The sequence below is a fragment of the Pan paniscus genome, chromosome X (genome assembly GCF_029289425.2).
Source record: "Pan paniscus chromosome X, NHGRI_mPanPan1-v2.0_pri, whole genome shotgun sequence".
NCBI classification, from domain to species: domain Eukaryota; kingdom Metazoa; phylum Chordata; class Mammalia; order Primates; family Hominidae; genus Pan; species Pan paniscus.
In genome coordinates this window covers 139,060,363-139,076,887 of record NC_073272.2, presented here as the reverse complement: position 1 = coordinate 139,076,887, position 16,525 = coordinate 139,060,363, and the positions used below count along the sequence as shown (strand labels likewise).

At 35.8% G+C, this 16,525-nt stretch overlaps 1 protein-coding gene across 8 annotated transcripts in view; it reads left to right on the top strand.

Moving 5' to 3' along the window:
• The window catches only part of MCF2 (MCF.2 cell line derived transforming sequence), a 112,285-nt gene that overhangs the window by 66,664 nt on the left and 29,096 nt on the right, over positions 1–16,525 (top strand). For 4 of the 8 annotated variants that reach the window (XM_034949776.3, XM_008964704.6, XM_003812303.7 and 1 more), the window contains 7 exons: positions 251–384; positions 700–814; positions 7,293–7,412; positions 9,307–9,498; positions 10,537–10,728; positions 11,958–12,129; positions 13,736–13,783. In XM_034949776.3, coding sequence (XP_034805667.1) covers positions 251–384; positions 700–814; positions 7,293–7,412; positions 9,307–9,498; positions 10,537–10,728; positions 11,958–12,129; positions 13,736–13,783 — 973 coding nt within the window. The remainder of the gene's footprint in view (positions 1–250; positions 385–699; positions 815–7,292; positions 7,413–9,306; positions 9,499–10,536; positions 10,729–11,957; positions 12,130–13,735; positions 13,784–16,525) is intronic. The other 4 variants (XM_034949775.3, XM_057301079.2, XM_003812307.7 and 1 more) reach the window with 1 other exon arrangement.

Here is a 16,525-nt window from a genome sequence, read left to right as displayed (position 1 = left end):
TGATGATCTTGTAAAAACATTAATTGCAACATCTATCTCTAAGGCAAGGGCTTCTTGGATCTTCACAGCTTTTAGATTTTGTGGCACTGAGATTTTGAAATTTTGTGAATTTTCAGAGAGCTATGAAAGCAAAGGCCATTCTAGAATTAACTGTTTCGATTCTTCATGCCATAGTTGTATGCTCCCTTCCCATCACATCATTCAGGTTGGATTACTAATTAGGTGATACTCCTTTTGTGTCTTTGGACAGAATGACATTACAGCTGTAACCAAAGAAGGAAAAATTCTGCTAACAAATCTGGAAGTGCCTGACACTGAAGGAGCTGTCAGTTCAAGACTAGAATGTCATCGGCAAATAAGTGGTGACTGGCAAACTATTAATAAGTGAGTACTCTCTTTTTGGTTTAGAGTTACTTATTTTATATTTTTGAAAGGAAATTATACATTTTTGCTGCAATATGTTAAGTGTTAAAGTATTCCTGGACCTCTGGAAATCTGAGAACTTATTTCTAGGTTGTCCTACAGAGATGATTTTGCTTGTAGAAGAGATTCTGTGGACATTGGTTGTCTCTATAGGTAGAACCAAGTGTCATGGGCTATGACTTTGCCTATAATTCTTAATGTCCAGACCACACTTATCTACATACTTACAAAACAGATAGTTGCTTTTAGGAATTTATTGGAGTTTTCTTTCTTAAGGTTGCTGACTCAAGTACATGATATGGAAACAGCTTTTGATGGATTTTGGGAAAAACATCAATTAAAAATGGAGCAGTATCTGCAACTATGGAAGTTTGAGGAGGATTTTCAACAGGTCAGTTAAAACATTTCTTTGTATACCTTTTTTCATTACACCAGAGGTTTTTACTCCTTAATCATGAGAAGTCCTGCCTTGCAAGATGCCCATTTATACCTACAAAGAAAAAAAAGGAGGCAAATGTAAATGAACCTTGGCTTAGACTGAAGAAAATCTCTACTAAAATTCTGAGACTTCTACTTTTTCAGCTTACTCATTTCCTTTGAGAAAGTATCAAACTGCCAATATATATGACAGGGACAAAGTTACTCTCTACTTTGAGGTTTGTTATTCAAATTTATCTTAGATCTAAAGGGTATTCAAGGTTATGAGGTAGCTTTCCAAGGGAATAATACCAACTTCCTTCTTGGTTTTTAAATCCCATGTACCTATGCTGACCATATTTAATAAGACCTAACAAGCTTTTATTTCTGATCCAGGAGTTTATTCCTGTGAAAAGCCTGAGAGATGAAATTAAATAAGTTTAATAAATAATTAAAAATACATTCCAATTGGACCTTCCTGGAAAATCCATCATATATGGTCAAGATGCATAGATTTAGTTTCTTTTCCTTTTGCGGTCATGTTCAACCTTATCACAGTCTCTCTCACAGTATATACTTCACCAGAGGATCCAAGGAAAACTTACTTGTTCCTCTTGCATGTGCCCAGCTTGTTTTCTGCCCATGAATGGCTTACTTGCTTTGTATTTCACGTGCTCATCAGAGTTAGGTTTCGGAGGAGCACTGTACTCTGGACGCGGGGCTCAGTTACCACTAGCGTTTTCTCTCCTTTGATTCAAACATCTTTTGAAATGTTCTGCATGAAACCTTCCCTAAAGAAAGAATAGGTCAAGTTGCTCTTGGTCCTTCTAGGTATTTGTGTTTCTCCCTCATCTCCAACTGAATACACAGAAAATAGCACTTTTCCTGAACATACCCATTATGCTTATACTTACATATTAATTTGCATCCATACCAAATTCTTGTCCTGTGGTTATGTTCTGTTTCCCCAAGTCATTAATTCCTGTCTTTAATCAATATTGTTGTTTGTCTTAGATTACAATCTCACTGACATGGTGTATCTCATAGTGACATGTCGACAAGTTCTGTATGTCTAGAAACATGACTTTTTTAAAAAACACGTAGAAACATAAACTTACAGAAAAATGGCAAATATAAGAAAAATAAAAATACCCATATACCTTCTTCCCAGATTAACTTAATGACAATATTTTACTCCATTTGCTCTATTATTTTTATTCCCTCCCTCATATATATACAGATAATATTTTTTTCTGATCTGACAAATAATATATTTTCTGACCCATTTGAGTGTAAGTTGCACACATGATGGCCCTTTCCCCCTAAATGCTTCCATTTTTTCTGGTAATAGGGATATTCTGTTATATAACCATAGTGCAGTTATCAGATTCAGTACATTTAACAATGCAATACTTTTATATAATCTACCATTGGTATTTCAATTTTGTCAGTTGACTCAGTCAAGTCTTTTATAGCATTTATTTTTCCTTCAGAATTGGATCCTATATAGGGTCCAGTCTTGCATTAAGTTGTCTTGTGTCTTTAGTGCCCTTGAATCTAGAACATTTCCACAGCCTTTCTTTGTCTTTTATAACTCTGACATTTTGAAGAATATAGTCCTTTTTTTTTTTTTGAGACAGTTCTGTCTCCCAGGCTGGAGTACAGTGACACAATCATAGCTACTGTAGCCTCAAACTCCTGGGTTTAAGCCATCCTCCCCCCTCAGCCTCCCAAGTAGCTGGGACTACAGGTATGCACCACCATGCCTGGCTAACTTTTTAATTTTTGTAGGGATGGGGTCTCACTGTGTTGCCCAGGCTGGTCTGCAACTCCTAGGCTCAAACAATCCTCCCGCCTCAGCCTCCCAAAGTGCTGGGATTCCAGGCATGAGCTATAAGGACTCATGCCCAGCCATAGTCCCTTTTGAAATGCATTTTTCTTCATTTGGAGTTTGTTGGACATCTTCTCATGATTCTATTTAGTATATATGACCAGCTAGAATACCACATTAGTGAAGTGTCCTTCTTAAGGAATCATATCTGCAGGTGAATGAAGCCTACCTCCCTCTTATTGTTGATGTGGATTCTGATTACCTATGCAGGATGTTGTTGAATTTCTCCACTGTAAAGCTACTTTTACTCCCCTTCTAACTAGTAGGAAATGTGTGGGGAGAAAATTTAAGGTTATGCAAATATCCTGCTTCTCATAAAAATTTCCCCGTAAATTTAGCATCAACTGATGATGTTTGCCTGGACAAATCTTTGCTGTGATGGTTGCAAAATAATGATTATTTTCAACCCCCATGTCCAGTCCACATTTATCAGTCCACACTAGGCATTCTACTGAAGCAAGAGCCTTCCCTTCTCTCCATTTATTTCTTTATTTGATTCAAAGATTTTTACTTATTGGTTTTTAAAACTTTCAACTTTTATTTTAGATTCAGGGCATACACATGCACGTTTGTTACATGGGTATACTGTGTGATGCTGAGATTTGAGGTGTGAATGATGCCGTTACTCAGGTAGTGAGCATAATATCCAATAGTTAGTTTTTAAGCCCTTGCCTTCCTCCTCTTCCCCCTTTTGGTAGTCTCCAGCATTTATTGTTCTGTCTTTATGTCTATGTGTAACCAATGCTTAACTTCCACTTATAAGTGACAACATACTGTGTTTGGTTTTCAGTCTCTGTGTTAGTTTGCTTAGGATAATGGCCTCCAGCTGCATCATGTTGCTGCAAAAGACATGATTTTGTTTTTTTTATGGCTGCATAGTATTCCATGATGTATTTGTACCACATTTTCTTTATCCAGTCCATCATTGATGGGCACCTGGGTTGATTCCAAGTCTTTGCTATTGCGAATAGTGCGGCAGTGAACATACAATTGCATTGCCTTTTTGATAGAATGATTTATTTTCCATTGGGTATATACTCAGTAATGGGATTGCTGGGTCAAATGGTAGTTCTGTCTTAAGTTCTTAAATATTCAAGATGCCTTCCACAGTGGCTGAACTAATTTACTTTCCCACCAACAGTGTATCAGCGTTCCCTTCTCTCCATAGCCTCACCAGCATCTGTTCCTTTTTGTCTCTTTAATAATAGCCATTCTGACTGATGTGATATGTTATCTCATTTGATTTGCATTTCTCTGATGATTGGTGATATTGAGCATTTTCTCATGTTTGTTGCCAATTTGTATGTCTCCTTTTGAGAAGTATCTGTTCATGTCCTCTGCTCACTTTTTAATGGAGTTATTAGTTTTTTTAATTTTATTATTATTATACTTTAAGTTTTAGGGTACATGAGTACAATGTGCAGGTTTGTTACATATGTATACATGTGCCATGTTGGTGTGCTGCACCTATTAACTCGTCATTTAGCATTAGGTATATCTCCTAATGCTATCCCTCCCCTCGCCCCCCACCCCACAACAGGCCCCAGAGTGTGATGTTCCCCTTTCTGTGTCCATGTGTTCTCATTGTTCAATTCCCACCTATGAGTGAGAACATGCGGTGTTTGGTTTTTTTGTCCTTGCGATAGTTTGCTGAGAATGATGGTTTCTAGCTTCATCCATGTCCCTACAAAGGGCATGAACTCATCATTTTTTATGGCTGCATAGTATTCCATGGTGTATATGTGCCACATTTTCTTAATCCAGTCTATCGTTGTTGGACATTTGGGTTGGTTCCAAGTCTTTGCTATTGTGAATAGTGCCACAATAAACATACGTGTGCATGTGTCTTTATAGCAGCAGGATTTATAATCCTTTGGGTATATACCCAGTAATGGGATGGCTGGGTCAAATGGTATTTCTAGTTCTAGATCCCTGAGGAATCGCCACACTGACTTCCACAATGGTTGAACTAGTTTACAGTCCCACCAATAATGTAAAAGTGTTCCTATTTCTCCACATCCCCTCCAGCACCTGTTGTTTCCTGACTTTTTAATGATCGCCTTTCTAACTGGCGTGAGATGGTATCTCATTGTGGTTTTGATTTGCATTTCTCTGATGGCCAGTGATGAGGAGCATTTTTTCATGCATTTTTTGGCTGCATAAATGTCTTCTTTTGAGAAGTGTCTGTTCATATCCTTCACCCACTTTTTGATGGGGTTGTTTGTTTTTTTCTTGTAAATTTGTTTGAGTTCATTGTGGATTCTGGACATTAGCCCTTTGTCAGATGAGTAGGTTGCAAAAATTTTCTCCCATTCTGTAGGTTGCCTGTTCACTCTGATGATAGTTTCTTTTGCTGTGCAGAAGCTCTTTAGTTTAATTAGATCCCATTTGTCAATTTTGGCTTTTGTTGCCATTGCTTTCGGTGTTTTAGACATGAAGTCTTTGCCCATGCCTATGTCCTGAATGGTATTGCCTAGGTTTTCTTCTAGGGTTTTTATGGTTTTAGGTCTAACATGTAAGTCTTTAATCCATCTTGAATTAGTTTTTGTATAAGATGTAAGGAAGGGATCCAGTTTCAGCTTTCTACATATGGCTAGCCAGTTTTCCCAGCACCATTTATTAAATAGGGAATCCTTTCCCCATTGCTTGTTTTTGTCAGGTTTGTCAAAGATCAGATGATTGTAGATATGCGGCATTATTTCTGAGTGCTCTGTTCTGTTCCATTGATCTATATCTGTGTTTTGAGAGTTATTAGTTTTTTGCTTGTTGAATTGTTTAAGTTCCTTACAGATTCTGGATATTAGATTTTTGTCAGATGCATAGTTTGTGAATATTTTCTCCCATTCTGTAGGTTGTCTGTTTACTCTGTTGATAGCTTCTTTGGTTATGCAGAAGCTCTTTAGTTTAATTAGGTCCCACGTATCAATTTTTGTATTTGTTGAAATTGCTTTTGAAATTTTAGTCATAAATTCTTTCCCAAGGCCAATGTCCAGATTAGCGTTTCCTAGCTTTTCTCCCAAGATTCTTATATATTGAGGTCTTGCATTTAGATCTTTAATCCATCCTTAGTTAATTGTTATATATGGTGAAACGTAGGGGTCCAGTTTCACTCTTCTTTATATGGTTAGTCAGCTATCTCAGCACCATTTGTTGAATAGGGAGTCCTTTCCCCTTTGATTATTTTCGTTGATTTGGTAAAAGATCTGATGGTTGTAGATGCGTGGCTTTATTTCTGGGTTCTCTATTCTGTTCCATTGGTCTAAGTGTCTGTTTTTGTACCAGGACTATGTTGTTTTGGTATAGTTTGATGTCGGGTAATATGTTATTTCTGGCTTTGTTCTTTTTGCTTATGATTGCTTTGGCTATTTGAGCTCTTTTGTGGTTCCATATGAATTTTAGAATAGTTTTTCTAATTCTGTGAAAAAGGCTGTTGGTAGTTTGATAGGAATAACATTGAATTGGCAGATTATTTTGGACAGTATGGCCATTTGAATGATAGTGATTCTTCAAATCTATGAGCATGGAATGTTTTCTCCATTTGTTTGTGTCATGTATGATCTATTTCAGCAGTGTTTTGTAGGTCTCCTTATAGAGATTTTTCTTCTCCTTGGGCTACATGTATTACTGGGTATTTTATTCTTTTTGTGGTCATTGTAAATGAAATTGCATTCTTGATTTGGCTTTCAGCTTGAATATTATTGGTGTATAGAAATGCTACTGATTTTTGTACATTGATTTTGTATCGTAAAACTTTCCTGAAGTTGTTTATCAATTCTAGGAGCCTTTTGGTAGTCTTTAGTGTTTTCTAGGTATAGAATCATGTTGTCAGCAAAGAAAGATGATTTGACTTCTTTTCTGATTCCTAGTTTTTTGATGGTTTATAATTTATTAGTGTTCTTGACTATTTTGGTGTTTCAAACTGCTGCTGTGTCCTTGTGACATACTCCAACATTTGAATAAATCACTTTCTTACTTTCTGGCATAAAAATATATTCCAAGTTCATCTTGTACCTATTCTGCCTCAACCCTGGAATCAGTTATTTCCTTGAGGAGCCCTGGTTTCTTTTTCTGGGAAATGGTATTAAAGACCAAGGTCTGGGTGGGAGATGTGCTTATTACTTCTGGAGGGCTTTTGCTTTTAGGATAATTCACCAGAGAGCTGGGGAATGATGAAAAAAACACTTAGATGAAAATTCTCAGGTAAGATTTTGTTTTAGATATTTGCTATATATATATATATATATATATATATACACACACACACACACAAATGTATATATACCTATACATACCTCACACGTATACATTTATGCAAATACATGTCCTCATATACGAACCTACACATGTACATGGTGATCTTTTATACATCATGAGTACACATTGATATCTATGAGGTTAAATTTTAACAGATTATAGCTATTTCTGTGAATAAAATAACCAAATTTTTTTATATTTGTAATTTCTCCACATCAATATTTTTGTTTAAAAGCATTTTGTATAAAACTTGATCATAAGGGGATAAATTTTATGTTTTTAAAACCTCTTTGTTTCCTATTTTTAGCTTGTGACTGAAGTTGAATTTCTATTAAACCAACAAGCAGAACTGGCTGATGTAACAGGGACTATAGCTCAAGTAAAACAAAAAATAAAAAAATTGGAAAACTTAGATGAAAATTCTCAGGTAAGATTGTATTTTAGATGTCTGCTATATTATACAGTATAATAGTCATGTTTTGGCGGGAGTAGGTAGTATAAACCCTTATTATTAATTTCTTTATTTTTATTTTTCCATAAGTTACTGGGGTATAGGTGGTATTTGGTTATATGAGTAAGTTCTTTAGTGGTGATTTGTGAGATTTTGGTGCACCCATCACCCGAGCAGTATACACTGCACCCTATTTGTAGCCTTTTATCGCTTGCCTTCCTCCCATCATAACAACATTCTGTATATCAGGCACAATTATATTGGTCTATATTCTGTTTTGTTCAATGCAGGCCAGAGGTGACACTACAGATATATCATGTAGTTAGTTGTAAAAGGAGGTCACTGAGACAATGGCGTGAACTGTTTCAAGCCCACCAATAAGAACAAGGGCATAAATTATTTTGGAGAAGCTAGAAAAATGTGTATCAAGAATGATATATGGTGCTTGGAAATGATGGGAACATACAAGAACATAATTCCCTAAATGCCCACTTTAGGATATATGCAGTTTAACCAAATGGAGACTCACATAGATATTTCTACTTATTCTTACTATCTGTGACCTTGAGTAAATTGATTTCTAATCCTCAGTGTCTTCATCTATAAACTGGGGATAAAATGACCTACTTTGCAGAGCAATTGTGAATATTCATTTAGGTGTATATAAAGCACCTAGCACAACACTGGGCTATATAGTAACCACTCAAAAGAGGCAGTTTTCATTATCCCTGCTAGTCTTAAAGTTTGGACTAGTGGCTTTAATACTTAAAAAACTCTTAGCTTTTATGTGAGAGCAAGGCCATGCTTTTTATGTGAGAGCAAGGCCACGCTTTTTAAGATGAATTCTCAGCATACAAACAGATTTATGGGTGAACCATGAGTATGTGAAAACAAATATTGAAGAAGCAACAGTTATGATAACTAGTTCTGGAATTGTGCTTGTAGATCTGTGTGATCATGGGACACTTTACATAGCCCTATGGTATAGTAGAAGGAGGAGGCAAACTGGTTTGGAAACTAAGGGAGACTTAATTTTTTTCCATTTAATAATTTTTCGTTTCTAATTGTGGTAAAAACACATAACATGAAATTTACCGTCTTAATCATTTTTAAATGTTCAGTTCAGTAGTGATAAGTAAATTCACGTTGTTGTGCAACAGCTCCAGAACTTTTTCACCTTATAAAATTGAAACTGTATACCCATTAGACAACAGCTCTCCATTTTAAACCTGGTTTTCCCACTAGATAGAGAGGCCAGTCATTTCCTCATTCTGTGTTTGAGTTTTATTTATTTTATTTTGACAAACATTTCTTGAACCCCTACTATGTTCGAGTCTCTACACTGGGGGGAGTGAGTAGTTGATGGAGTGGAGGCAAGGCCACTAAAGGTCATTTTTTGACATAGAAACCCTGTGACTTCAGGTATGTGAAGTAGTCCAGGTACATGACAACTCTGATGAGATTTCTAAGGCTGAGATGATATGAAATACACTTGGCTGGTGTGTATACCTCATTTAATATAGGTGGTTCTATTCTAAATCCACACATATCAGGAGAAAAAATCTCACCCACATTCTGGGTGTGATGTGCAATTTTCAGTTTCTATAACCAGAAATGCATGAGCTTCTAATGACATCACTGCTGCAGCTAATTATTATAACTGTAAGTTTTTGTTTTTGTTTTTGTTTTTTTGTTGGTTTGTTTGTTTGTGTGTTTTTTTTTTTGCAGCCTGAAGAAGTAGACATCAAATTGTATTTTTGGCAATGTATCCTTCTTGCTCAAACATTTTGCTTCTTAATTATTTTCTTCTTTTTTTCTCTATAGGAACAGAGATCATGTATTCATTATTTTTTGTCTTTGTTATAATCAGGAGCTATTATCAAAGGCCCAGTTTGTGATATTACATGGACACAAGCTTGCAGCAAATCACCATTATGCACTTGATTTAATCTGCCAGAGGTGCAATGAGCTACGTTACCTTTCTGATATTTTGGTTAATGAGATAAAAGCAAAACGGATACAACTCAGCAGGACCTTCAAAATGCATAAACTCCTACAGCAGGTAGTGTAATGGGAAATGATCCATTTCTGAAAAGGAACACACATTTTTTTCCAGGTCCTGCTAGCCTGAAGCACCTTGCCCTTCTGCCGCATGGAATACTTTTTATCTTCTCAGAGGTTATATGGTCAGGGACTGGTATAGCTTTGGAATTAAATTTGTAAGAAGTCTGAAGGACTGAGTTTGATTATGATTTTTTCATCCATCTACCAATGAACTATTCATGAAAGATCCAATATAGTTCAAATTTTACCCTTTGTTCTAAATATTGAGATTGTGGAGTAATGGCTTCCTTTGTATTTTCGATACATCTCTGAAGCCTCCACTGGTGATGGTTTGTACTTGGAACATTTTTAAAAACCTGGGGGGGCATTTTGCTAAAGCCTGAAACTCCTTTCACATTTCATAGTACAGAAATAAAATATTAAACAGTGACTGGAAAATATTCCTCCATGGCTTGTGGGTTTGACCCTTTTCACGATTAGGCAATGAATTGACAGGTCACCATATGGACCTGGTGTTGGCAGTGGAATATAAAATAGGGGTATCACTTACAGACATTATATCTGAACATAAACATTTTAATCTTTACATCTCATTCTTTGGGAAGGAAACTTTATTCTTGTCTTTAGCCATCATTAAGCATTTGTATTACACTTTATATTTTTCTAAGAATTTCATATTTCAGTTACTGATTTTGGGAAAGTAACATGCGACTAAAGTGTTAGTGCTGAGAAAATGGTCGGACTCCTGCTGCAGAATAAATTAGTTGTTGTGAAATAAATGCAGTGTTTCCCAACCTTGGCTGTGTATCAGCAGTATCTGTGGAGCTCTGTAAAAGTATAAATGCCCAACTTATGGCCCAGAGCTACTGAATCAGAATTTCTGGGGGCAGAACCCAGATATCTTTTTTTTTTTAACAGCTCTGAAAGCATTTCTGACTCACAGAAGCCAGAGGCTGAGAACCACTCACTTATTGGACAAATATGTTTTCTCTTTATTAATTCATGTTTTTTTTTTTCTTCTTGATTTTCTTACCAGGCTCGTCAATGCTGTGATGAAGGGGAATGTCTTCTAGCTAATCAGGAAATAGATAAGTTTCAGTCTAAAGAAGATGCTCAGAAAGCTCTCCAAGACATTGAAAATTTTCTTGAAATGGCTCTACCCTTTATAAATTATGAACCTGAAACACTGCAGTATGAATTTGATGTAATATTATCTCCTGAGCTTAAGGTAGAGGCTTTTTTATTTTCAAATAAATATTTAAAGAAAATTATAATTGCAGTACTGTGGGTAGGAGGAGTTTTACTACCTCACAGCTAACTTTATGTCAAATTGCACTTACATTGTCCTCTTAGGGGTGATAGTAGTGCCACTGTCAAGCATCAAATAATTCAAAGGCATATGTTTGCTATACAATGAAGAATAATTTCCTTTTTGAGCTCCAAATCCATTATTTTAAAACTCTTTTATGTGCTAGGTGTTCTCACACATATTTTGTTGTGCATCACTGGAGAAAGGCCCAAAGCTCTTCTATAATAGAATGTTGGGTCCATGTCAAGAGCACTTTACCCCAGACATCTTTCCTTTGTGCTGCAGTGACCATCAGCAGATGCTCTGTGGATGATGTTGCTTTCCTACTCAGTTTGAGAATGAAAGCATAAAGATAGGATTTGGGTCTTCTTGGAGAAGGAGGAGCAGGCAGAAGTTGGTGTTAACAGGGTGGACAGCTATAGGTTAGTTCAGTACTGCCCCCTTGGAAATGACATGAAGGATTTTCCACATTGTAGATAAGAGCATTTGTGATGCTGTTTGCTGCTAAAATGTGTAGTTGACTCTAAGATTGTAGCAGTATCTAGATCCATGCTTAGCGGAATATCCTAGGGGATGCCCCAGGAAATCAGAAATGCAGTCATGGCAATAGCCAAGTGATTCTCTGGAAGCAACCAAGCTTAACTCTAGCTGCCTCAAAGCATCTAGGAGAGGTACAAAGGTGTATTATCCATTGGTGGCTCTGAGGAGCCTGCTGCAACATAGAAGACTATAACAAGAATGTCCTACAGGGTAAAATGTAACAAAATATTATACCGATGTTATTCATTTGATTGTTTTTATAACTTGGTGGCTTTCTTATGCTAAACAGGAAAGAGCAATATGCCTTCTTTCCCAGCCATTATCTGATTCAGCCAATGAACCAATGAAGGGCAAATCACTCTATGCAGTGACCAATTTCATGACTGCTTCTTGGTAATTTTTTCCCTCAGGTTGTTTTGGTTGAGATTTTGGTTTTATATCCATGTGATCATAATACATTAATCTGTCTTGTTATTTTTCTAAATGTCTTGTAGTTATATTTTAAACTCTAAATTATTTTTTCGACCATCTGAGTCTGAGAAATGTAATGGGGTTTGTAATGACCTCATTTCAGAAAATATTTCCTATAATTCTTATACAACTCGCAGGTTCAAATGAAGACTATACAACTCAAGCTTGAAAACATTCGAAGTATATTTGAAAACCAGCAGGCTGGTTTCAGGAACCTGGCAGATAAGCATGTGAGGCCAATCCAATTTGTGGTACCCACACCTGAAAATTTGGTCACATCTGGAACACCATTTTTTTCATCTAAACAAGGTAAAATGTCTTACTTTCTCTGTCTCTTTTTTTCTTGCTATTGTTTATATTGTTACTCTTGATGTAAACACTGAGTTTATTCTTCAATGCGGATAGATGAAAATTTCACTTTAGCATCTTTGGTCATATTTATATTGTGCAAGGCAAGAGTCAGATTGAGGTTATTGTACAGTACTAAAACATAGTAGTGATATAGTACAGTACAAGGAATTGTGAACGTCTCAGTACTGAGTACTCCAGCCTTGGAAATGAGTATGAAAATTTTACCAGCATCAAACTTGCATTTTTTTTCAGCAGGTGAAGGAAAGTATATGAAGCTAGTATACACATGTGTGCATGCACACACACACACACACACACACATATTTACTGCTACTCTAGATAAGCAATGATTTGGTTCCTTTTTATTTGTATAAATGTGGGAGTACAAGTACATAGAGTTTTGTTACATGAATATATTGCATAGTGGTGAAATATGACTTGGTTCTTATAAGCTTCTAGTAAGTGAATGGCTTAGATAATAAAATGGATTGCCTTTTCTAAATAAATGCTGTTAAATAGAATAATTTTGTTGGTAATTTACTATTACAGAGTTCATTTTCTAGTTTTAATCTCCTAGTTTTATCCATGTAAGATCTATTTTCTTTCTAAGTTCTATGGAAATAATAATTGTCCTTATAATGTGTTGAACTACTCTGGATATGGATGGCTCAGGGGTTCCCTTGAGCTGCCTTTGGGGCTTCTTAGAGGAGAGTAATTTGGTCTTTAGGGCCCTAAGTAAGTGGAATGGGTGAAGATGGGAGTAAATTTGGTCTGTCTGATCTAAATAGAGTCAGAAGCTTCATTAGTGTAGGAGAACTGCTTTGGAATTCAGAGAAGGCTTGAGCCAAGGATAATGAGCATAAAAATAATAGCTTATATCTAGCATGGATCAGATTTTCAAAAGGTGATGAAAGCAGGTAACTAGGCTAAGATTATGAAAGTTACATGTTTAATACTTATGAAATATATAAATATATTTACAAATAAAACTATAAGCAATGTCTTAAATACAATATCAAAGATATAGCAAAGATACAGGGAATATTAAAACTACTGGAAAAAGAGTAAAGATAACAAAATAAAAAACAGTAAGGGGATAAAACCCGATAGCTATGAGAATAAAACTGAAATAGGTTGATATTCTTGAGCAGAAGACAGACCTCGGTTAGATTTCTGGCTCCATGTACTGGCTGTGTGTCCTTGAACAGTTCACTTAGCCTCTTTAGCCTCAGTTTCCTTACCTGGACAATAAGGACGATAATACCTACTGACTCCAACAGGTTATTGTAAAGATAGGGTGAAAAAAATTGAAGACTATAAAAAAATACTTGATAAACTGGACTAGTCCTTTCCTCTGGTTAAAGCTGCTTGCTTAATTGTCCTCTAAAATCTCAACTCTTTCTAGAGGTTCTTAAAGTGGTACACCTTGGGTTGAGGAACGGAGTTTTGAGGAGACTGTTACAGATCCATGCAAGTCATTAGTCACTCATTAGCACATTTTGTTTTGTATTGTTTCATTTTTTCTGATATTCTTATTTAATGGCGTTACAATTTCCTTCTGCAGTGGGAGTTGGATACTCTTTCTTTCAAGCATGTAAACTTTTTTCAAAAGGTACCCATCTTTATTATATTACTTTTGCCAATACATTTTTCTGAGTTTGTGTACATGTGAAAAACCAGTTTGGCATCTAAAAACAGCAGCAGTTCATTGTTGCATTCTACCTGCAAGTAACTTTTTCCTGTTTTTCGTAATAACCATCCATTATTCTCTTTGTATTATGCTTATGTTGGAAAATGACTATATAAAATGTAGATTATGCTTCTAAACTCAATGTCTTTCATAAAGTGACCCCGCAAAAAGAATAAAGAAAAACAATTGGCGATGCTAAAATGAATCAGGCCTTCTTTTGTTTAAGATACTTCATGATCCAACTTTTTGTTAGGAGTAGCTTGGATTTGCTTCAGTTTGAGACTGCCTAATGTATTTATGAGGATGAAGGCAGCTTAATAAATAAGTGACATGGATGGATAAATGTTTTTATCTATTATACATCATGCTTTGTAAATTAAATCAAAACATTATGTATGCTACAAACCTTGTTCATTTTACCTAATTGCTCTGTTAGTAATAGGGATTATAACAATCCATTCCAAACAATTTCTTAAGACTTTTAATCGCTAAGCCAAATATATAAAATTTGGTCAACTCAAAACATAAGTATTAATTTCTCATAAAAATGAGTCAAACTGTTTTTTTGTTCTTTGGTTTTATTTTAGTTTTTTTTTCTTTTTGCATTAAATATAATTCTGCACCTAGCACAGGGCCTGGCACTTAGCAAGATGTAATAAATATTTGTAGAATTAACATTGAATATAGAGTGTAGTTATTGAGAATGGGAGATATTGACAGCGAGGAATAAAATGTAAAATGTGACTTGAGCTCCTAAATCTGGATCTTTAGCCTAGATCTTTCTTCTAAGCTTTGGATCTCTGTTTATAATTTGCCTTTTTGAATTTCCCATAGGCAACTCAGACTCAACATACCTCAGATTAACTCATCTCTCCTGCAATCTTTCTACTCTTCATCTTGGTGAATGGCACTATGATTTCCCCAGTTGCCCAAGCCTGGGACCTTGGTTCCTCCTCACTTATGCCCTACCTCTAATTGATCAAAAATTCTATATCCTGTGGACTTGTGCCTACTAAGTATCTCTCTCGAATCCATTCACTTTTTTTTTTCATCCCCACTGCTATCCTTACTGCCACTTTCCTAATCCGAGCTAACATCATCCTGGCCTTGGCAACTGTGACAGTCTTTCTGTCTCTTCCACTTACCCTGCCCACTTTTTCTTCCCTTTCCTAGGTGTCTTACTTTGTGGACATTACACACACTGTTCTCTCTCTGGAACACTATTTCCTTTCCTCTCCCTTTCCCACATGTTAGCTTCTACTCCTCTATCAGATTTCCTATTTCTAGGCCACTTCCTTCAGGTAAGCTTTTCCTCCCCAGATCTCCTCCTTCCCTGCACCCCTGTTTGCTTAGGTGTTCATGCTGTGTGATAACAAGTACCCCCAAATTTCTTCTTGGCTTTAGTGGAATTGTCTGTTTTCTGTCTCTCTTGCTAAACTAAGCTCTGTAAGGGCAGAAACTGTGTGCAGTTCATCTTTGTATCCCCAAACACAGAGCTTAGCATATGGTGTAGGTGCTCAATCATTTTGTATGTATTTATATTGTTAAAAATGAATACATCTACCTTGCTTTGAAGAATAAGATGTGTTTCTCATAAGTTGTGCACATATTTATTTTGTATCTCTTAATGTATTTGCAAAGAATTAATTGGCAAAACTAATAATTGCCTCTCAAGTTACCTTTAAAAATAAGTTTGGATCTCTGTAGAACAGGTTTCTTTGAAGTGGAGCATATTAGTATTCATTGAGAAATTAATTTTGTATAATTCCCACTGTTTAATATATATTTACATATATGATGATATAAACTTGAAGTTTAGGTAGAAAATATATTTTAATAAGTGAAAGTGAAGTATGGAGTCTAGAGAACATAGCAGCCCTTCGTTTTCCTGAGTGTGCCTGTCACTGGCTCCTGCTGAGGAGGGAAGGACAAAAGGTTTGTTCCTTTCATGGAGAGAGGAGTCTCATGCAGCCTGTGTGAGTAACAGCCTTTTCAGCAGCCCTGAGAATTAGGATCTAAACAATCTAGTCTTTGGTTGGACCATGCCTTCGGCTTTGTAGGAACGTCTGGATTCCTTGCTTAATAATACAGTGGCTCACCCTTTTTAAACTAAACATTTAAAAAATAAAGGTAAAAGTTTTGAATTTTGATGACATGTTTAACATTTTATCATGCTTTGGAAATGTTTATATGGTGGTTAGAAACATTCTGAGAGTAGATTATATGAATTTGAATACCACCTCTGCTTCTTGGACAAGATATTAACCTTAATTCCTTATCTAGAAGATAGGGATAGAAGTTGTTACCTACCTCTTAGGATGATTTTGGATATTAAAAAAGAAGATATATGCATAGCTCTTAGAACAGTGCTCAATATGTAGAAAGTGCCAAACAAGTGTAGATGCTCTAATTAGTAGATTAAACTTAGATTGTTTTCAAAATTCTTTTTGATTGAGTTAATCAATGAGCTACAATTTGATTAAATGTTTTTGTGTCAGAATGAATACTAAATCTGCAAATAATTATGAGCACTAACACCTACCTCAATGCTTGGCAAGTAAGTGAATGTTTGATGAATGAGAGAATGGGTGAATACGTAGCAAAATCATGCTCAGTAAGAAGCTGAAATCATGTGAGTAAGTCCAACCAAACATTATCTTCTAT